This window comes from Microcaecilia unicolor, chromosome 1, assembly GCF_901765095.1.
Source record: "Microcaecilia unicolor chromosome 1, aMicUni1.1, whole genome shotgun sequence".
NCBI classification, from domain to species: Eukaryota; Metazoa; Chordata; class Amphibia; order Gymnophiona; family Siphonopidae; genus Microcaecilia; species Microcaecilia unicolor.
This window is the reverse complement of record NC_044031.1, coordinates 726782241-726801053: the sequence shown is the minus strand read 5'-3', so window position 1 is coordinate 726801053 and position 18813 is coordinate 726782241. Positions and strand designations below refer to the sequence as shown.

Here is an 18813-nt window from a genome sequence, read left to right as displayed (position 1 = left end):
AAATATCAACCAGCATGAGAATCTAACAGACTTTGCATATGTGAAAATTAAATATATTTTAGAGAAAGTTTTCAACAGCTTTATGATGTAAGTATTCTGAAGTTTCTCTACCTGGATATACCCAAAGTTTATTCCAGCTACATATATAATCGACCTGTAAAATTCAAATGATAATAACAGGTCAAATGAAATGTTCTAATTCTGGCTTCTGGTCTTTATTAGCTCTTTCATTTGACCAGTTTTTAAAGAGTTCTTGGGTGATCCAGGATACTACAGACCAGTGAGCTTATCATCAGTGCTGGGAAAAATGTTAGAACAAAATTACTGAACAAGTGGAGGGGCATTTTTGACAAAACGTTTAAGGCAGAATTGGGACATTTAGAACATTATGTCCAACAATAGTCCATCTTAGAGCCATTTTCAAACTGGAAAAATGTCAGTAAACCACACGCATCTGTGTGGCATCATTGTGAGAGAAATGGCCACACAGACATCCCTGCAGATCAGAGGGCCAGACCTAGTGGTCAGTGCAATAGACTTTAAACAATGATATCAGGTACAATTCCCACTATAACTCTTTTAATTTATATTCCGAGTCCTCCAGTCCTAATTAGATTGTTAGTTCTGTCGAGCAGGGACTGTCTCTTCATGTTCAAGTGTGCAGCGCTGCGTATGTCTAGTAGTGCTATAGAAATGATAAGTAGTAGATAAGTATAAAACATACTGTACACTATTACAATTGCCTTCCACCCTTCAGGTGTCCCCTATATTTAGGTACAGAAGGTAATTTGGTGGCTTTGGAGGGCTCACAATTTCCACCACACATGTACTAGGGGCAATAGGATTTGGACCTGGATCCCCTTCTTCACAGTCCACTGCACTGACCACTGGGAGCTGCTTGCTGCTCTGTTGGATATGACCATAATACCTGAGGCCGTCATAGCACCTGGTATCTCCTTTCAGTTTCAGTTCTTACAGGGTGGGAGGGATACAGCATCCACTGAGGGATTAAGGAGGGGTCAAGCCTTAATCCATACGGTGGTCAGCTGGTCATTCAAAGCATCTTCTTTTTTTTTTTTTTTTACTTGGATGTGATTGAAACAGGTCTAGATAAAAATGTACTTCTTTTTAGACTTGGATGTGTCTTCCTGTTCCATCCTAATTTTGGGGTCACCCTAGTCCTGCCCAAAACACGTCCATAACATCTGCCATTCCGCCTGTTCGAAAATTACAATTTAGACATTTTCGGCAGAAGGTCGTGTTTTTGCTCATTTTGAGACATCTATTTGCTTCGAAAATGAGCACCATAGATAGGCAAGGTTTACTGGGACAGAACCAACATGCATTTAACCATGTCTAGCCTCTCCAATCCGCTATATGTTTTTTGAAAGTAATAAATCGGCATACATCCAATTTTAAAGATGAAGGGAGCAGATAATCAAATACTCATAATATACTCAGCCTCAATAGTGTTCAGTTACAGTTATCTTATTAGCACATAAACAACAAAGACACTTGTTATAGGAACATCAGATTACCGTACCAACCTCTACAATGGCTATTTATGAGCCAAGCATTTGAAAGAGAGGCGGTAACGAAATCCTCAGTAGGCCCAATTTTTAAAGTTTTTTAAGTTATACTCCTGCCCACCAGTAAGGACATGGGGTGGAAATTCAGGAGGGTTATTTTTGAAAGGGGAGGGGATAAGATTGCCAGAAGATCAAGAAGGTTATTTTAGTGAAGGAATTGGAAGTTGGGGGTTTGGGGAATCATACTGACAGGAGATCAAGGGGTATAAGAACTGGAGAGTTATTTTGGAAAGGGGATCAGGGCATTGAGGATTTTAATAGTGACAGGAGATGCAGGGGTTATGGCAGACATGCCAAGTTACATACATTCAGAATGTGACACATGCATTTGGGCCCCTTCTTCAGCTCACATGCTTAAGGGGCCTGATTTCATGATTTGACTCCCTCCCTGCTCCCTAGCAGTCTGGCAGTGGCTCATACCTCCCTCTGTCCTCCCTTCCTTCCTGCAGATACCTCCTACCTAACCTGTCCCCCCCACCCCCCCCCCCCACAAACCTGTAGTGTTTACAGGCACTGCAGGCAGCAATTTCAACAAGCTCTCTCTGGCCATCCCGCGGTCCTTCTCTCTGTCGCAAATTCCTGTTGCCCTTGGGCGGAACGCAGCAGAAGGAAAGCCTCAGGGTGGCTGAAGGGAGCCTGTTGTAATCACTGCCTGACCGCAGGTTTGTAGGGCACAAGGAGAGGGACAGGAGGTAAAAAGGAAACCACACTTGACCCTCAGGTGAGAAGAGGGGATAGAGGGAGATAAGAAGAGCTGCAGACCTGCAGGAGGGAGGAGGGAGGGGGAGAGGGAAGAAACTGTACATAAATGGAATGGAAGGGAAGGGAGAGGAGGGAAATGCTGCATATGGATGGAAGGGGAGGAATGGGGGAGAAATGCATGTGGATGGAAGAGAAGGAACAGAAGGGAAATGTTGCATATGGATTGAAAGAAAGGTAGGGGGCAAAGGTTGCACATGGGGGAGGAGAAAGGAAAGGATGGTGGTGGGGAGAGAAATATGCCAAGATGGTGGTGGGGGGAGGAAGAGATACCAGAAAGCCAAGATGGTGGGGGGAGAGCTGCCAGGATGGTGGGGAGGGGGGATAGGGAAGAGCTTCCAGGATGGGAAGGGGAGAGGAAGAGAAGCCAGGACCTGCAGGGAAAGAAGGAAGAGAGAGAGGTGCTGGATGTGGAAAAGGGATACAGAACAGGAGCAAGGAAAGAGAGAGGAACGCTACCTGGACCCCTGGGGGGGCAGAGGGAGAGAAGAGATAATGGCTTGGGAGGGGGGAACAGGAGGGAAGGAAGAGAAAGGGAGAGGTGCTGGCACATGGGAGGGCATAGGGACACAGAAGAGTTATGTTGGACAGGGCAAGAATAGGAATACAGCGATGGGAGATGCTCACCATGGCAGGAAGATAGGGGCAAGGACACAGGAATGATGCTGGGTCGGATAGATAGGGACATACAGAGAAGATAGATGGGGGACATAGAGAGCCAAGAAGTGCCAAATGCATGAGGAGACTCTGGCAAGACAGTTAAAAGAGGAAAGCAGAAACCAGAGACTGGTCCAATAAAATAACAAACATAAAATGATCAGTTTGTGAGGTTTAACATAAAGCGCGCTAGTCATTTTTGTTTTGCACACATTTGCATGCTTCTTTTAAAAGCATTATGATTTACAAATAATGCATGCCATTCTTAATTAATGTGTTAATTGGTAATTAACTTATATTACTGACATAAGGCAGGTTGGTGACTAGATCTCATAATTTGTTACCTCATGGACACTACAATACTATCTGATAAAACCATATTGCACAGTGAGGGAAAACACAATATATTCACAACTGATCACTAATTACATACCTTTTCGAGGGATGTAGTGCTGCACCATCCTTGGTCCATGTAAGTTTGATTTCAGTAGCCCCACTAACTTCACACCATATATTTACAGAGTGTGTAGAATTTGTGAGAAATACTACATTTCCAATGCTTAAATCGAATGTTTTATTGAAAGAAATTGTGGGGCTTTGCTTGTGCCTTATGATAATTGGTCCCTTTTGCTTCGGCTCCTCTCTTGTTTTAGTGGGGAAATGTTCTCGATTATGTTGAGTTTTGTCAATAACCTTTAGATTGGCTGCATTTTCTTCAGACGGTCCTTTCCATTTTTCTGTTGTGGATTGTGGCTTGGATAATTCAGCTAGTACCCAAGATATCAGCTGTGTCGCCAAGTCATCGTCTACCTCCCCAGCTTCAATAAGCTGACTCATGTTGCTTATCAGAGACTCAAACTGCACAGTGTCCATGCTATAAGCACTTTGCAGAGCTGCTGCCTCGAGGTGCTTGTCTCTAAACTCCTGGGAGCCATATACTTCTGCTGAATTAGTCACTGGAGTCTCAAGATTTCTTCGAGAGAACCGATCATGAAACTGACTGCTATCCAGATAGAGCTCTTTCTTTTTGCTCCACATCTTCCACATTTTGCTCATCTCATCCCATTTTACTCCCAAGTTGCCAGCTTCGTTCTGGTCTACTTTACTACGTGGACCTTCAAGCTTTGCAACACTTGGCGACTGTATTAATCTGTTATCGGTACCGATAAGTTTCAAAACAAAGGTGTCAAGGGCAGAACCTGCAATGCATCTATACACACCAATATCATTTGCTTCCAGTTTGTGTATTTTCAAGGAGCCTGATTTAGTCATGCCAAGTCTTTTAGTGCTCGGTAGGGTCTGACCATCTTTCTCCCACCGGATCAGTGTCTTTTGGAACCTTTTTACAGGGCACTTGATGACAACGGATGTTTTGGGAAGCAGGTAAGCTCGACCCCCGATGGTAAAATGAATGCGTTTTTCTTGCCTGGTCTGGATGTATACCCTGTGGATGCCAAGGATCTGTGGATCATGCACACCATGCTGTTCTGGTTTGATATTCTGCCTTATTTCTAAAAGATAAAATTAAAATGGAAAAAGAACAAAAATTTGTTGAATTAATACCATGACTATCTCTATGAATTCTATGAAAATCCAGTAAAATATTCTTTCAAAATCTTCATTTATTAAGGGACCCTTTTACTAAACTGTGGTAATGTGGGGCTTTACCACATGCTAAATCCAGATTTACCATGGCAACTTTTTAGGGTTTTTCTTTTTTGTTATTTGCAGATACACTAATATTCCCATTAGCGCATGGTGACTGCGGAAACTTAATGTGAGAACACTTAGGTTCCTGTTTACTAAGGCGTGTTAGCATTTTTAACGTGCCTACAATTAGCGCGTGCATTAACCACGCCTACAATAGGAATATTGTAGGCGCGTACATGGTTAGCACACGTGGAGGGGCATAATTGAACGCGAACGCCTATCTCCATGGGCGTCTATGTCCAAAAACGGGTATGTGAAGAGGCGGGACAGACCGTATTTTCAAAAAAATGGACGTTTTTCAGCTGGGCGTTTGTTTTTTTTAGTGATAATGGAAACTAAAAGCGCCCAGCTCAAAAACGTCCTAATCTGAGCCATTTGGTCGTGGGAGGGGCCACGATTCGTAGTGCACTCGCCCCCCTGACATGCCAGGACACCAACTGGGCGCCCTAGAGGTCAGTGCGGTGGACTTCAGACAACGCTCCCACATGCATAGCTCCCTTACCACGGGTGCTGAGCCCCCAACCCCCCTCCCCTAAAACCCACTACCCACAAATGTACAACACTACCATAGCTCTTAGGGGTGAAGGGGACACCTACATGTGGGTACAGTGGGTTTTGCAGACCTCCCATTTACCAGCACAAGTGTTACAGGTGTGGGGGGGATGGGCCTGGGTCCACCTGGCTGAAGTGCACTGCGGTACCCACTAAAAGTGCTCCAGGGACCTGCATACATGCAGGCCTCTAGGACTTGTTGCTGCTATATAACATTGGCACACCAGTTGACACCTGAAGACAATCTCTCCGAAAACATCCTTTATTGGAATAAGCACGCTTACTCACAGTTAACTGCAGATCAGAGGTTGTGCCCCACTGGCAAAGAGTCTCCCTGGTACTGAGATTAGCAGTAGGTCAGAGCTGGCAGAATGCTGTACAATGCCCTCTTTCAGCCACATTCAAGGGAAGAACTAAATTCTCTAACGTGGCTAACACGTGAAAGGGATCTAAAACTGGCTTACAAAAATGGCCACTACCTCATGGACTACCAGAAACAAAACAGGGCACACTCTGACCCAGTAAGCAGGGGGAAAAGCACCATGGGAGTAGAGCCTACCAACTACCAACATCGTGAGCATTTGCCACAAGCTAGTGGAATCATGGAGCCCAATACCCTACACCCACCACAATGCATTGCTGATGTGACTCTGCAGTGCGCATAACAGAAAAAGTGTCACACTCACCCGAGAGCCACATCAGAACCAGGGAAAGGCTGTCACAGGATAGAACACATTCTGCTGTCAAGGAGGTGGGTACGACATTTGAGGCTGGCATACAGGCTGGAAAAAAAGTTTTTTTTTGGTGGGAGGGGGTTAGTGACTTTTTTTTTCGATTATCAGCTAAAGACGCCCATCTCTCCTCGGCCGATAACCACACCCCAGTTCCGCCTTCACCACGCCTCCAACACGCCCCCGTCAACTTTACCCGTTTCCACGACGGATTGCAGTTGGAAACGCCCAAAATCGGCTTTCGATTATACCGATTTGGGCGCCCACGGGAGAAAGACGCCCATCTCCCGATTTGGGTCGCAATATAGGCGTTTTTCTCTTTCGATTATAAGCTGGATAGTAACATAGTAACATAGTAGATGACGGCAGAAAAAGACCTGCAAGGTCCACCCAGACTGCCCAACAAGATAAACTCACATGTGCCATTTTTTGTGTATACCTTACCTTGATTTGTACCTGTCTTTTTCAGGGCACAGACCGTATAAGTCTGCCCAGCACTATCCCCACCTCCCAACCACCAGCCCTGCCTCCCACCACCGACTAAGCTTCTAGGGATCCCTTCCTTCTGAGGAGGATTCCTTTATGTTTATCCCACAAATGTTTGAATTCCGTTTTCCTCTTCACCACCTCCCCGTGGGAGGCATTCCAAGCATCCTCAGAAGCTTAGTTGAGATTGGGTGGCAGCACTGGTGGTTGGGAGGCGGGGCAAGGGCTGGGCAGACTTCTACGGTCTATGCCTCGAACATGGCAAGCATAAATCAAGGTCGGGTATACATATAAAGTAGCACATATGAGTTTATCTTGTTGGGCAGACTTGATGGATCGTACAGGTCTTTTATCTGCCGTAATCTACTATGTTACCCATGACCTCTAAGTTAGTTCTAGAACCCTGGCGGTAAGGGCTCAAGCAGTAAATAGCCGCTCTCTACATTTAGTTTTAACACACAGCCATTTACCGGCCCCGTAAACAAAAGTCCTTTTTCCCAACCGCAGTAAAAAATGGCCCAATGTGCACCAAATTCATGCATCCAATCTACGGCAGGCCACAGCTTAGTAAAAGGATTCTTTAGGGCACAAGCACTTACACGTGCGAAAAGCTGATGTAAATGCTTGCTCCCAACTGATGGCAGGCGCCCAGGTATTCTATAACATCGCACCTAATTTCTAGGAACAAAGCTGACCTGCCCATGCCCCCTCCCATGGCCATGACCCCCTTTGAGTTGCAAGCTATGAAATTTAGATGCGCATGTTATAGAATAGGACATAGGACAGATCCACATGTAACTCCTAACTACTGCCAATTAGGTGCTTGTTAACAGTAATAATTGATTGTTACATCCTAATTAGTTAATTAGTTTACCCGCAGATCTGGGACCCATGCTCAATTTGGGTGACCTCTACAGAATCTGGGGTTTAGTGGGTAATTATATAAACGGGGTCTTACTAAAAATTTCCCCAAAATGTCACGTATGGTTATTTAATAAAAGGCCTCAAAACTTTATATATGATGGACCCCCAAATGAGACTACCACCAGGCCAGCGCCCCCCCCCCCCCCCCCCAGCAGTAATTTCAGATTTGGTGCATGCTCATAATGCCTTGATGATTTATTTATTTATTTCCTCCCATGTGCGCCATTTCCAGTGGTAATTAGCAATTGGCACGTGCCGACCAGTCACCGCATGTGTAGCGTGTGAGACCTTACCACTAGATCAACGGGTGGCATTAAGGCCTCAGGCTGGTTTTACATGTGCCATGGTTTCCGTTCTACCGCATGCCCTTTTCCCATCAGATGCGGTAAAAACTGGCCCAATGTGTGCCTAATACATGCACCTACACTGCCGCAGGGCACTTTTTACCGTTGCTCCCAGGTACACATCTCACTTTTGCTCCCTTATCTTGTCCCCTGAGCTCTCCAAAACACATCCAAATCATACTGTCCCCCAGTGTACAGCACTATAATAGCCCTTTTGGGTGAAGGGGGCACCTATACGTGTTTGTACAGCGCTGCGCACACTTTGTAGCGCTCTAGAAATGTTAAGTAGTAGTAGTAGTACAGTAGGGTTTTGGTAACTTTGGGAGGGGTCACAGTTTCCACCACAAGTGTGATAGGTAGAGGGGAATAGGGACCTGAGTCCCCCACCCCATAGTGCACTGCATAGAGCACTACACTGCTCAAGGGACATGCTTGCTGCTCTAATAGACCTGACCTTAGCATTTGCGGTTGTCATAAAGGCTGGTAAGTCATATTTTTATTCACATTTTGGGGGGTGGGAGGGGGGTCAGTGACCACTGAGGGGGATATCAGGGGGGGGGGGTCACCCCTCATTAAGTCCAGCGTTCATCTGGTCATTTAGGGCAACGTTTGTGGCTTATTCATTCTGAAAACAGGTCTAGACCAAAACGTCTTGGTTTTAGTCCTGGATGTTTTTGTTTTGTTCCATTATGGCTGTGAAACATCCAAGTGTTAGGCATGCCTTCAAAACGCCCCTGACATGCCCCATTGTGAATTGAACACACTTCTGATGGACTTCATGGAAAAATGTCTAAAAATAGGTTTTGAAAAAACGGATTTAGACGTTTTTGTGAGAAAAACGTCCAAATGCTGCTTTATTGCCACTTTTTAGGTGTTTATCTCTTTTGAAAATGAGCCCCCCTAAGGGGCCCTTTTTATATGCTGTGGTAAGAAGTAGCCTGTGCTAGTTTTGGCATGTGAAATTGGCGTGCACTGGGTCATTTTTTACCAAGGTGGGGGAAAGGCCTTTGTATCGCTCCATGGTGCGACCGCACCTCCAATATTGTGTTCAATTCTGGTCGCCGCATCTCAAAAAAGATATAGTGGAATTAGAAAAGGTGCAGAGAAGGGCAACGGAAATGATAAAGGGGATGGGACGACTTCCCTATGAGGAAAGGCTAAAGCGGCTAGGGCTCTTCAGCTTGGAGAAAAGGCAGCTGAGGGGAGATATGATAGAGGTCTATAAAATAATGAGTGGAGTGGAACAGGTAGGCATGAATCGCTTGTTTACTCTTTCCAAAAATACTAAGACTAGAGGGCACGAAATGAAGCTACAAAGTAGTAAATTTAAAACGAATCGGAGAAAATATTTCTTCACTCAACGTATATTTAAACTCTGGAATTCCTTGCCAGAGAATGTAGTAAAAGCAGTTAGCTTAGCGGAGTTTAAAAAAGGTTTGGGCGGCTTCTTAAAGAAAAAGTCCATAGACCATTATTAAATGGACTTGAGGAAAATCCACTATTTCTGGGATAAGCAGTATAAAATGTTTTGTACTTTTTTGGGATCTTGCCGGGTATTTGTGACCTGGATTGGCTACTGTTGGAAACAGGATGCTGGGTTTCATGGACCTTTCATCTTTCCCAGTATGGCAGTAAATGGCAGTGTGCTAATATTAAAATTAGCATGCGGCGATTTACTGCCTGAGTCCTTACCGCCACCTATTTAGAAGGCAACGTGGCTGCGCTGCCGATTATCACTGGGAGCACCCCCGGTGGTAGAAAATTATTTTCTACCGTGGGAAATTGCGCACCAACTTTAGAACTATTGTCGAGTTCCTGCGCTACCCTGGCAGTAGAATTGATTTGGTGCATGCTACCCGCTCAGTAGCCCTACTGTGACTTAGTAAAAGGGCCCCTTAACAAGTTATGTGACTAACTGGCAGTATTCTATAATCTCCGCATGTAATGTTTTAGTTTAAAGCAAGGAAACGGGTGCACAAAATTATCCTTAGAGATAATTCTGTAAAGTGGGTGCTAATATTTATGCAGCAATTATATATGTAAATGATTAAAATAATGGTATATGTGTACATATATATATACGACAAAATTTATGCAGGTTGTAAAGAACAACTAATTAAGAAACTTCAGACCGCACAGCAGCCAGACTGATATTTGGAAAATCAAAATTTGAAAGTGCCAAACCCCTTCGTGAAAAATTGCATTGGCTTCCCACCAAGGAATGTATTGCCTTCAAGGTTTGCACTCTGGTCCACATGATTATTTACGGCGAAGTTCCTGGATACATGTTGAATCTCTTAAATCTACCACCCAGAAATAGTAACAGCCTTTCCCGAACTTACTTAAATTTGAATTATCCAGTCTGCAATGGACTTAGATACAAATCAAGTTATGCAATCAGCTTTTCTTACACAAGTACACAACTGTGGAACGCTCTGCCCAAAACCGTGAGATCTATCCATAACCATCTTAACTTCAGGAAGTCACTGAAAACCAACTTGTTTAAGAAGGCCTACCCTCCTGACCCAAGTTAACTTTCTACTTCCTGCGACACAGCAAAACTATGGACCGTACTGGACTTCTATCACACCCCCTCTTTATTTCTTTGTTGCTTTTATTTATGTTTCTTATATGCCTACTACTATATTGTGTATTTGTATTTTACCGAACCGGAGCCTGCCTCTATGGTATTGTGTAAGCCACATTGACCCTGCAATTGAGTGGGAAAATGTGGGATATAAATGTGTTAAATAAAAAAAATAAAATAAAATTAAATAAAAATACATATGTATGTAAATGCCTACATTCCACCTAAGCACTATTCTGTAAATAAGTTTGTCTTACATAGTGCATATTATACAGGTAGGTGTTACACATGGGCAGAATCTGAACAGAGTGCAGGTGGGGATCACATCATAGGTGGAGTCTGAACAGAGTGTAGGCGGGGCTCATACTTGCATATCTCTGACATTTAGTTGTGACCACTTACCCTCGTGCAGCGGATGGCATAACAGATCACGCCTGAATTCAAGGATTGTATTTCACCCATTATACTAGTTGCCCTATCACAGCATTGTGCCCTAAGGGTCAGATTCTGTAAATGGCGTCTCAAAAATAGGCGCGTCCAAAAATAGCGTTTAGTACTATTCTATAAACTGCACCTAAAGTTAAGTGCAGTTTAGAGAATTACAAATAGGACCAGGGAATACACCTACATTTAGGCACGGCCATTTATGCTACTGAAAACCTAAATTAGGCGCAGTTTCCCCGAATTCTATAACTACATGCGTATATTTGAGGAATGCCCCAACACACCCACAAATGTCGTCCATGGCCACACCCCCTTTTCCGTTACACGTGTTAGAATTTACGTGCCCCTGTTTTTAGAAAATGCCTAAAAAGATGCGTGTGTAAATTCCAATTATTGCCAATTAGTGCTGATAATTGGTTATCGGTAAATTATCAGCACTAATTGGTTCATTACTCAATAAAGGTGCACGTGTAAATTGTGCAAGCAACTCATTGTGCCTTCTATAGAATCCAGGCGTAACTGCATAGCCTGTTAAGGGGAGGAAAACAGGCAGGCTATGGGTGGAGAACAAGCATAGACGGCACATTGCAACTAGCGCACTGTATGCGTGCCACACACTAAAGAGTTTCTTTATGGTAAATGTATGGGAACATGCTAGATATACCCCCAACAGTTAGCACACACATGTTGTGTTTACTGAGTGGTAAATGCAAAACGTTACCACATTTAATTAAAAAAAAATAACTTTTCCTATTTATAAGTACGAAATGGGGCATAGCCTTTTGAAAACTATGATGTTGGTCTATGTCTCCATTTCATGCTGTACAGTTCCATGTTTATGAAGATGCTAAACATTGCTTTGGCATGACCCTTTCCTCAGCAGCTCACTAAGGTGCCATAATGTCAATCAAGTTATTCACAATTAATTAAATTCAGAAAGATAAAGGGCTGCAAATATTTTATTGTGCATCATGCCAAGGACATTCCTGAAAGTCCACAGGGCTTTTAAGTGCTGTTTAGAACTTGGTTTTTTTTCTATAATGTTAATCTGAAATGTAAGTCCAGGAAAATGAGTTTCTTATTATGTATCAATTACACTGCTTTCTTTCATTCTAAAAGGATCTCAGATACTTTTTGAGCCAAAAAAAATGTAGTGTTCTAGCCAGCCACTGCTCATTCTGAATACTGTTATCAGATGAACATAGTAACATAGCAGATGACGGCAGAAAAAGACCTGCATGGTCCATCCAGTCTGCCCAAGATAAACTCATATGTGTATACCTTACCTTGAATTTGTACCTGTCTTTTTCAGGGCACAGACCGTATAAGTCTGCCCAGCAGTATTTCTCGCCTCCCAACCACCAGTCCCGCCTCCCATCACCAGCTCTGGTACAGACCGTATGTCTGCCCTCCCCTATCCTAGCCTCCCAACCACCAACCCCTTTTCCCCCCACCTACTCCGCCACCCAATTTCAGCTAAGCTTCTGAGGATCCATTCCTTCTGCACAGGATTTCTTTATGCATATCCCACGCATGTTTGAATTCCATTACCGTTTTCATCTCCACCACCTCCCGCAGGAGGGCATTCCACGTATCCACCACCCTTTCCGTGAAAAAATACTTCCTGACATAAGTCCCGAGTCTGCCCCCCTTCATAGTAACATAGTAGATGACGGCAGAAAAAGACCTGCACAGTCCATCCAGTCTGCCCAACAAGATAAACTCATATGTGTATCCTTACCTTGATTTGTACCTGCCTTTTTCAGGGCATAGACCGTACAAGTCTGCCCAGCAGTATTTCCCGCCTCCCAACCACCGGCTCTAGCACAGACCGTATAAGTCTGCCCAGCACTATCCTCACCTCCCAACCACCAGCCCTGCCTCCCAACCACCGGCTCTGGCACAGACCGTACAAGTCTGTCCAGCACTATCCCCGCCTCCCAACCACCAGTCCCGCCTCCCATCACCGGCTCTGGCACAGACCGTATAAGTCTGCCCTCCACTATCCTCACCTCCCAACCACCAACCCCTCTTCCCCCACCTGCTTCACCACCAATTTCGGATAAGCTGCTGAGGATCCAATCCTTCTGCACAGGATTCCTTTATGCATATCCCACGCATGTTTGAATTCTGTTACCGTTTTCATCTCCACCACCTCCCGCGGGAGGGCATTCCAAGCGTCCACCACCCTCTCTGTGAAAAAATACTTCCTGACATCTTTCCTGAGTCTGCCCCCCTTCAATCTCATTTCATGTCCTCTCGTTCTACCGCCTTCCCATCTCCGGAAAAGATTCGTTTGCGGATTAATACCTTTCAAATATTTGAACGTCTGTATCATATCACCCCTGTTCCTACTTTCCTCTAGGGTATACATGTTCAGGTCAGCAAGTCTCTCTTCATACGTCTTGGAACATGTGTGAGAGGACAATTCCTTTGTGCTAACAATAATCATAAAATTAAATGAAACTAAATTAATTGCTTCAGAGGAAAAGCCTTTAGCTTGGTCGTTTTCAACTCTAGTCCACAGGCTTCCTGATTGAGAGGGCATCTAGATTGGTCTGTATGCTGACTGCATGCAAAAAGGATTTTCACTGTACATATCCTAGTCAGCAGACCTGTTGGACAGTTCAGAGGAGAAGGTATGAGAAACGCTAGTTTCACTCAGGGAAGAGCAGTTACCCTGATCATGGCAAAGACCCAGGACTTCAAGGACATTAAAATCACACTTTAGGGAGATCTCTGGCATTGTTCTTAATACTGACGGCTATTTCAAAATGTTTCTGTACTGCATAGGGGCAGCAGCAACAGTGGCACGAACTAACACCAGAGCACCATGGGCGGTATTGTAAACCAAAGCAAGAAGGATGTTTTAAATCTAAATTATATTAGAATGAGAACATCTGGCAGAATTCCTACATATTGCTTCCAAAACATTTGCAGCATCGAGACTTATTCCAAAAACATTTCCCTATAGGCAGAGAAAGAGCAAAGGGTCCTTTTGAATAAAGGCCCGTTGACTGACATATAGCAAGAGACTGCTCCTATGGGCTGCATCTTCTCAGGTAACACTGTATCTAAATTATCGTTCCAGTTTGAAACTTACATTTCTCTTAGTATTTTCATAATTGGCATTTGCTATGTGTCCACATCATGAATGCAATAAAGGGCCCTTTTATGAAAGGGTTGCCGCGTGGCAACATGGAACTACTGCTGGCCCAACGTTGCTGCCAGAAGTAGTTCTGGCTCGAGTGTGGGCCAAAATATTTTTAGACTTTTTACCGAGGTGCTAATCTGGAGGTAGTCCCCGGTTACCACCGAGTTACCATAGGAGCCCTTACCACCACCTCAATGGATGGAGGTAAGTGCCCCCCACCGCATGGCCATGCAGTAAGAGTAATCTTACTGCATGGTCATTTTATTGGGGGGGGGGGGGGGGGGGGTTACCCGCTGCGGTAAAAAGGGACCTGGCATGTGGGGAAAATAGTCCCTGCTGCTACTGGAGGGCTCTTTTTACAGCAGCTTGGTAAAAAGATCCCTAAACTGTTGCCTAAAAGGATTCTGATGAAACCCCTAAATGCTGAAATCCACGTCTGTGGGAGTGTGGGTTGAAATTTACGTCCATCTTTCGTTTCAACAATATGGTCGGGGGCGCCCAAATCTTGACATTTAGGTTGTCCTTAGAGATGGTCATCCCTAGACTTGGTCGTTTCTGATTTTCAGCGATAATGGAAACCAAGAACACCCATCTCAGAAACGACCAAATGCAAGCCCTTTGGTCGTGGGAGGAGCCAGCATTTGTAGTGCACTGGTCCCCCTCACATGCCAGGACATCAACCGGGCACCCTAAGGGGCACTGCAGTGGACTTCACAAATCGCTCCCAGGTACATAGCTCCATTACCTTGTGTGCTGAGCCCCCAACCCCCCCCCCCCAAATCCCATTACCCACAACTGTACACCACTACCATGCCCTTAGGGGTGAAGGGGGCACCTAGATGTGGGTACAGTGGGTTTGTGGTGGGTTTTGGAGGGCTCACATTTACCACCACAAGTGTAACAGGTAGGGGGGGGGGGATGGGCCTGGGTCTGCCTGCCTGAAGTGCAGTGCAGCCACTAAAACTGCTCAAGTGACCTGAATACTGCTGTGATGGAGCTGAGTATGACATTTGAGGCTGGCACAAAATATTTTTAAAGATGTTTTTTGAGGGTGGGAGGGGGTTAGTGACCACTGGGGGAGTAAGGGGAGGTCATTCTCGATTCCCTCCGGTGGTCATCTGGTCATTTAGGGCACATTTTTGTGGCTTGGTCGTAAAAAAAAAAAAGGACCAAGTAAAGTCATCCAAGTGTTCGTCAGGGATGCCCTTCTTTTTTCCATTATCAGTCAAGGACACCCATGTGTTAGGCACGCCCCAGTCCTGCCTTCGCTATGCCTCCGACATGCCCCGTGAACTTTGATTGTCCCCACGACGGAAAGCAGTTGAGGACGCCCAAAATCGGCTTTCAATTATGCCGATTTGGGCGACCCTGTGAGATGGACGCCCATCGTGATTTGTGTCAAAAGATGGTCGTCCTTCTCTTTCAAAAATAAGCCTGATAATAAACTATCCTGCTTATTTTCGAAGGAGAAGGGCGCCCATCTTCCGACACAAATCGGGAGATGGGCGCCCTTCTCCTAAGGGCGGCCAAATTGGTATAACCGAAAGCCGATTTTGGCTGCCCTCAACTGCAGTCCGTTGCAGGAGCGGCGAAAGTTTAAGGTGGCGTTCGGAGGCATAGCGAAAGCAGGACGGGGGCATGGTTAACACATGGGCGCCCTCGGCCGATAATGGAAAAAATAAGGGCGGCCTTTTCAGGACCAAGCCTCAAAAAGGTGTCCAAACTGACCAGATGATCACTGGAGGGAATCGGACATCACCTCCCTGTACTCCCCCAGTGGTCACCAACCCCCTCCCACCCTAAAAAAAAAAGAATTACAAACATTTTTTTGCCAGTCTCTATGCCAGCCTAAAATGTCATACCCAGATCCATGACAGCAGTATGCAGGTCCCTGGAGCAGTTTTAGTGGGTGCAGTGCACTTCAGGTAGGCGGAGCCAGGCCCCCCCCCCCCCCATAAGGGCTATGGTAGTGGTGTACAGTTGTGGGGAGTGGGTTTTGGGGGGATTTGGGGGGCTCAGCACCCAAGGGAAGGGAGCTATATACCTGGAAGCAATTAATGAAGTCCACTGCAGTGCCCCCTAGGGTGCCCGGCTGTTGTCCTGGCATGTGAGGGGGACCAGTGCACTACAAATGCTGGCTCCTCCCACGACCAAAGGGCTTGGATTTGGCCAGTTTTGAGACGGCCGGCCTCGGTTTCCATTATTGTCGAAAACCGAGGCCGACCATCTCTAAGTCCGGCGATCTCAACATTTAGGTCGACCATCTCTAAGGTTGACCTAAATGCTGAGATTTGGCCGGCCCCGACCGTATTATCGAAACGAAAGATGGATGCCCATCTTGTTCAATAATACGGTTGGCTCCGCCCCTTCCCGGGGCTGACCCCCGGAGATGGGGCCCTTATAGATGGGCGCTCCCATTCGATTATGCCCCTCCATATAACTTTGTAATTCTATGTGCTTTAAGAATGAGCCTCGTGATCTACTTTTCTTTTTTTCCCCGTTATTTTTATATTCTTTGAATATTGTAAACTGCTTAGACATATTTTTATTTATTTATTTGTGGTATATCATATAAATTTGAATTGTAATTGTAACTGTTTCAACTAAGATTTTCCTCCTTTTAGACATTTTGGAAGCTCTTTTTATTCATCAGTAGAAATAAATAAGGTTCTATTCATCTTAGCCTTGAGCACTGGACACTTACTGTTGCAGATGGTCATGTGGCAAGCCCTGACAAGCACAGGACTAGGAAGGCTGCTGCACACTGTCCCATTTAGCGGGACTGCTTGGCCTGTCCCTTTGATCATCTGACAGACAAACTTCCTTCTCTGGATCCCAACACCGCAGCTGACAGAGCACTGCAGAGACAGCCACACACACAGTCAAGGGAAAAGAATGCAAATTAACTTTCAAACCAAAAGTAATGGCATCGCATTTCAGATGCATGGAATTATTGCAAACAAACAAACATATTAAATAAAACCTCTGATGCTGATAATAGTGTGATATATGTGTGACTCAGATGCATGCTGAACTTAAATGGATGGAACTTGGCATTATATTGTACCTAACATGCAAGGTGTCTGGAAAAAATGGGACCCCTTACATACCGTGTTTCCCCGAAAATAAGACACTGTCTTATATTAATTTTTGCCCCCCAAAATGTGCTAGGTCTTATTTTCAGGGGCTGTCTTATTTTTCGGGGAAACATCGAGGTTGGATCGGGGTTGGCCCGCCTGCCCTCCGTCGCTCCCGGAACTAACCTTAAACGCCTCCTTTCACCTTCGCAGCAGCAGGGCAGGCCACTCCTTCCTTCCGTGTCCTGCCCTCGCCTGACGTAACATCCGCGAGGGCGGGGCACGGAAGGAAGGAGAGGTCTGCCCTGCTGCTGCTTGCTGCGAAAGTGAAAGGAGGCGTTTAAGGTTAGTTCCAGGAGCGATGGAGGGTGGGTGGAGGGGGGGCCCGGCGACCTCGGGTGGGGGGGGGACGGCCCGGGGGCGGCCTTGTCCGGCTCTCGGTGGCCCTGCTTTCAAACAAAAATTTGCTAGGTCTTACTTTCGAGGGAGGCCTTATATCTACCAATTCAGGAAAACCTCTACTAGGTCTTATTTTCGTGGGATGTCTTACTTTCGGGGAAACAGGGTAGTTTCAAAATATTCTGCAATTGTTTAAACATTTAGCATGATCCTTAAAAAATACACTAGTCAAACCTTTATTAGGAAACTCCCTTAGCAAACGCTTTGCACCGTATACATTATTTAGCCGCAAATATGTAATCACAACTTTATCTTCTTCAATAAACGCCATTTTGTTAAAACGGGTCTTAATAGTCATTTCCTGAATTATGTCATTTTGAAAATAGGGATCATTCAGTTTTTACAGCACTTTTCAGTATCAGCTAGTAATAATAGTAATCATTTTTTTAATAATAGTACATTTCTTTTTTGGGTTATTTGGGAAAGTGTTGGGGGTCTCATTTTTTCCAGACGTGCACAGTACGTTATATCAATGCTTCCCAACCCTCTTCTGGAGGCACACCCAGCCAGCTGAGTTTTCATGACAACCACAATGAATATGCATGAGAGACAGCTGCATACAAAAATGAAAGAAAAATGTTGGAGGTTGACCACTTGAAAATCAAATGTTTATTTGGTAAAAAGACTTGACACAAACATTGTGTTTCGGCCTCCAGGCCTGCATCAGGAGTCTACAAAAAATATATATGCATGCATATGAAATCATAAAGTAAACAATAAAGGAAAAAATAAATAAAGTTCAAATTATTAATTAACAATAAAGAAATAATGGCAAATAAAGGCAAATGAGAAATTCAAATATGTTAAAAAGACAAATCAAATATACATATATGTAGAAAAAATACATAACAATATACATCAACTCATCAACTGGGTACATTAAATGGAGATGGTAAATGAGAATAAAATATAATAAAATGCATATTGATGTTAGATAAAAGTATCTTTAAAAATTATCTGTCTAAAACAGTATATCTAGGCATCGTATACATACATATAAGGAAATATATATACACAAAGAAATACATGTACACAGGAAATAACAATAATCGAATGATGACAAATAATGAAGAATAGAATATGCTCATATTATAAAGAAACCAAAAATCTAATTAAAAATAAAAGATAAAAATAATATAATATACACCAACACATCATTTAAATACACTGTTAAGAATAATTTAAATTATTAAAAACATGTGGAGAGATACATGAAAAATATAATTTATCTTGACATAATATTCATATAAGGATAAGCAAAAAAGGAGGAACATTGATAATTGCACCTATCTTAAAGTATCAAGATAGTTGCATACAACAGAGACTTATTTAATGCAAAT

The 18813-nt window shown here is 44.2% G+C and overlaps 1 protein-coding gene across 2 annotated transcripts in view; it reads right to left on the bottom strand.

Annotated features, from left to right (window-relative positions):
• ADAMTSL3 (ADAMTS like 3) overlaps positions 1 to 18813 on the bottom strand; it is a 650803-nt gene that overhangs the window by 78702 nt on the left and 553288 nt on the right. For both annotated transcript variants that reach the window (XM_030189627.1, XM_030189628.1), the window contains exons 20-21: positions 16642 to 16795; positions 3439 to 4516 (exon numbers count right to left, since the gene is read on the bottom strand). In XM_030189627.1, coding sequence (XP_030045487.1) covers positions 3439 to 4516; positions 16642 to 16795 — 1232 coding nt within the window. The remainder of the gene's footprint in view (positions 1 to 3438; positions 4517 to 16641; positions 16796 to 18813) is intronic.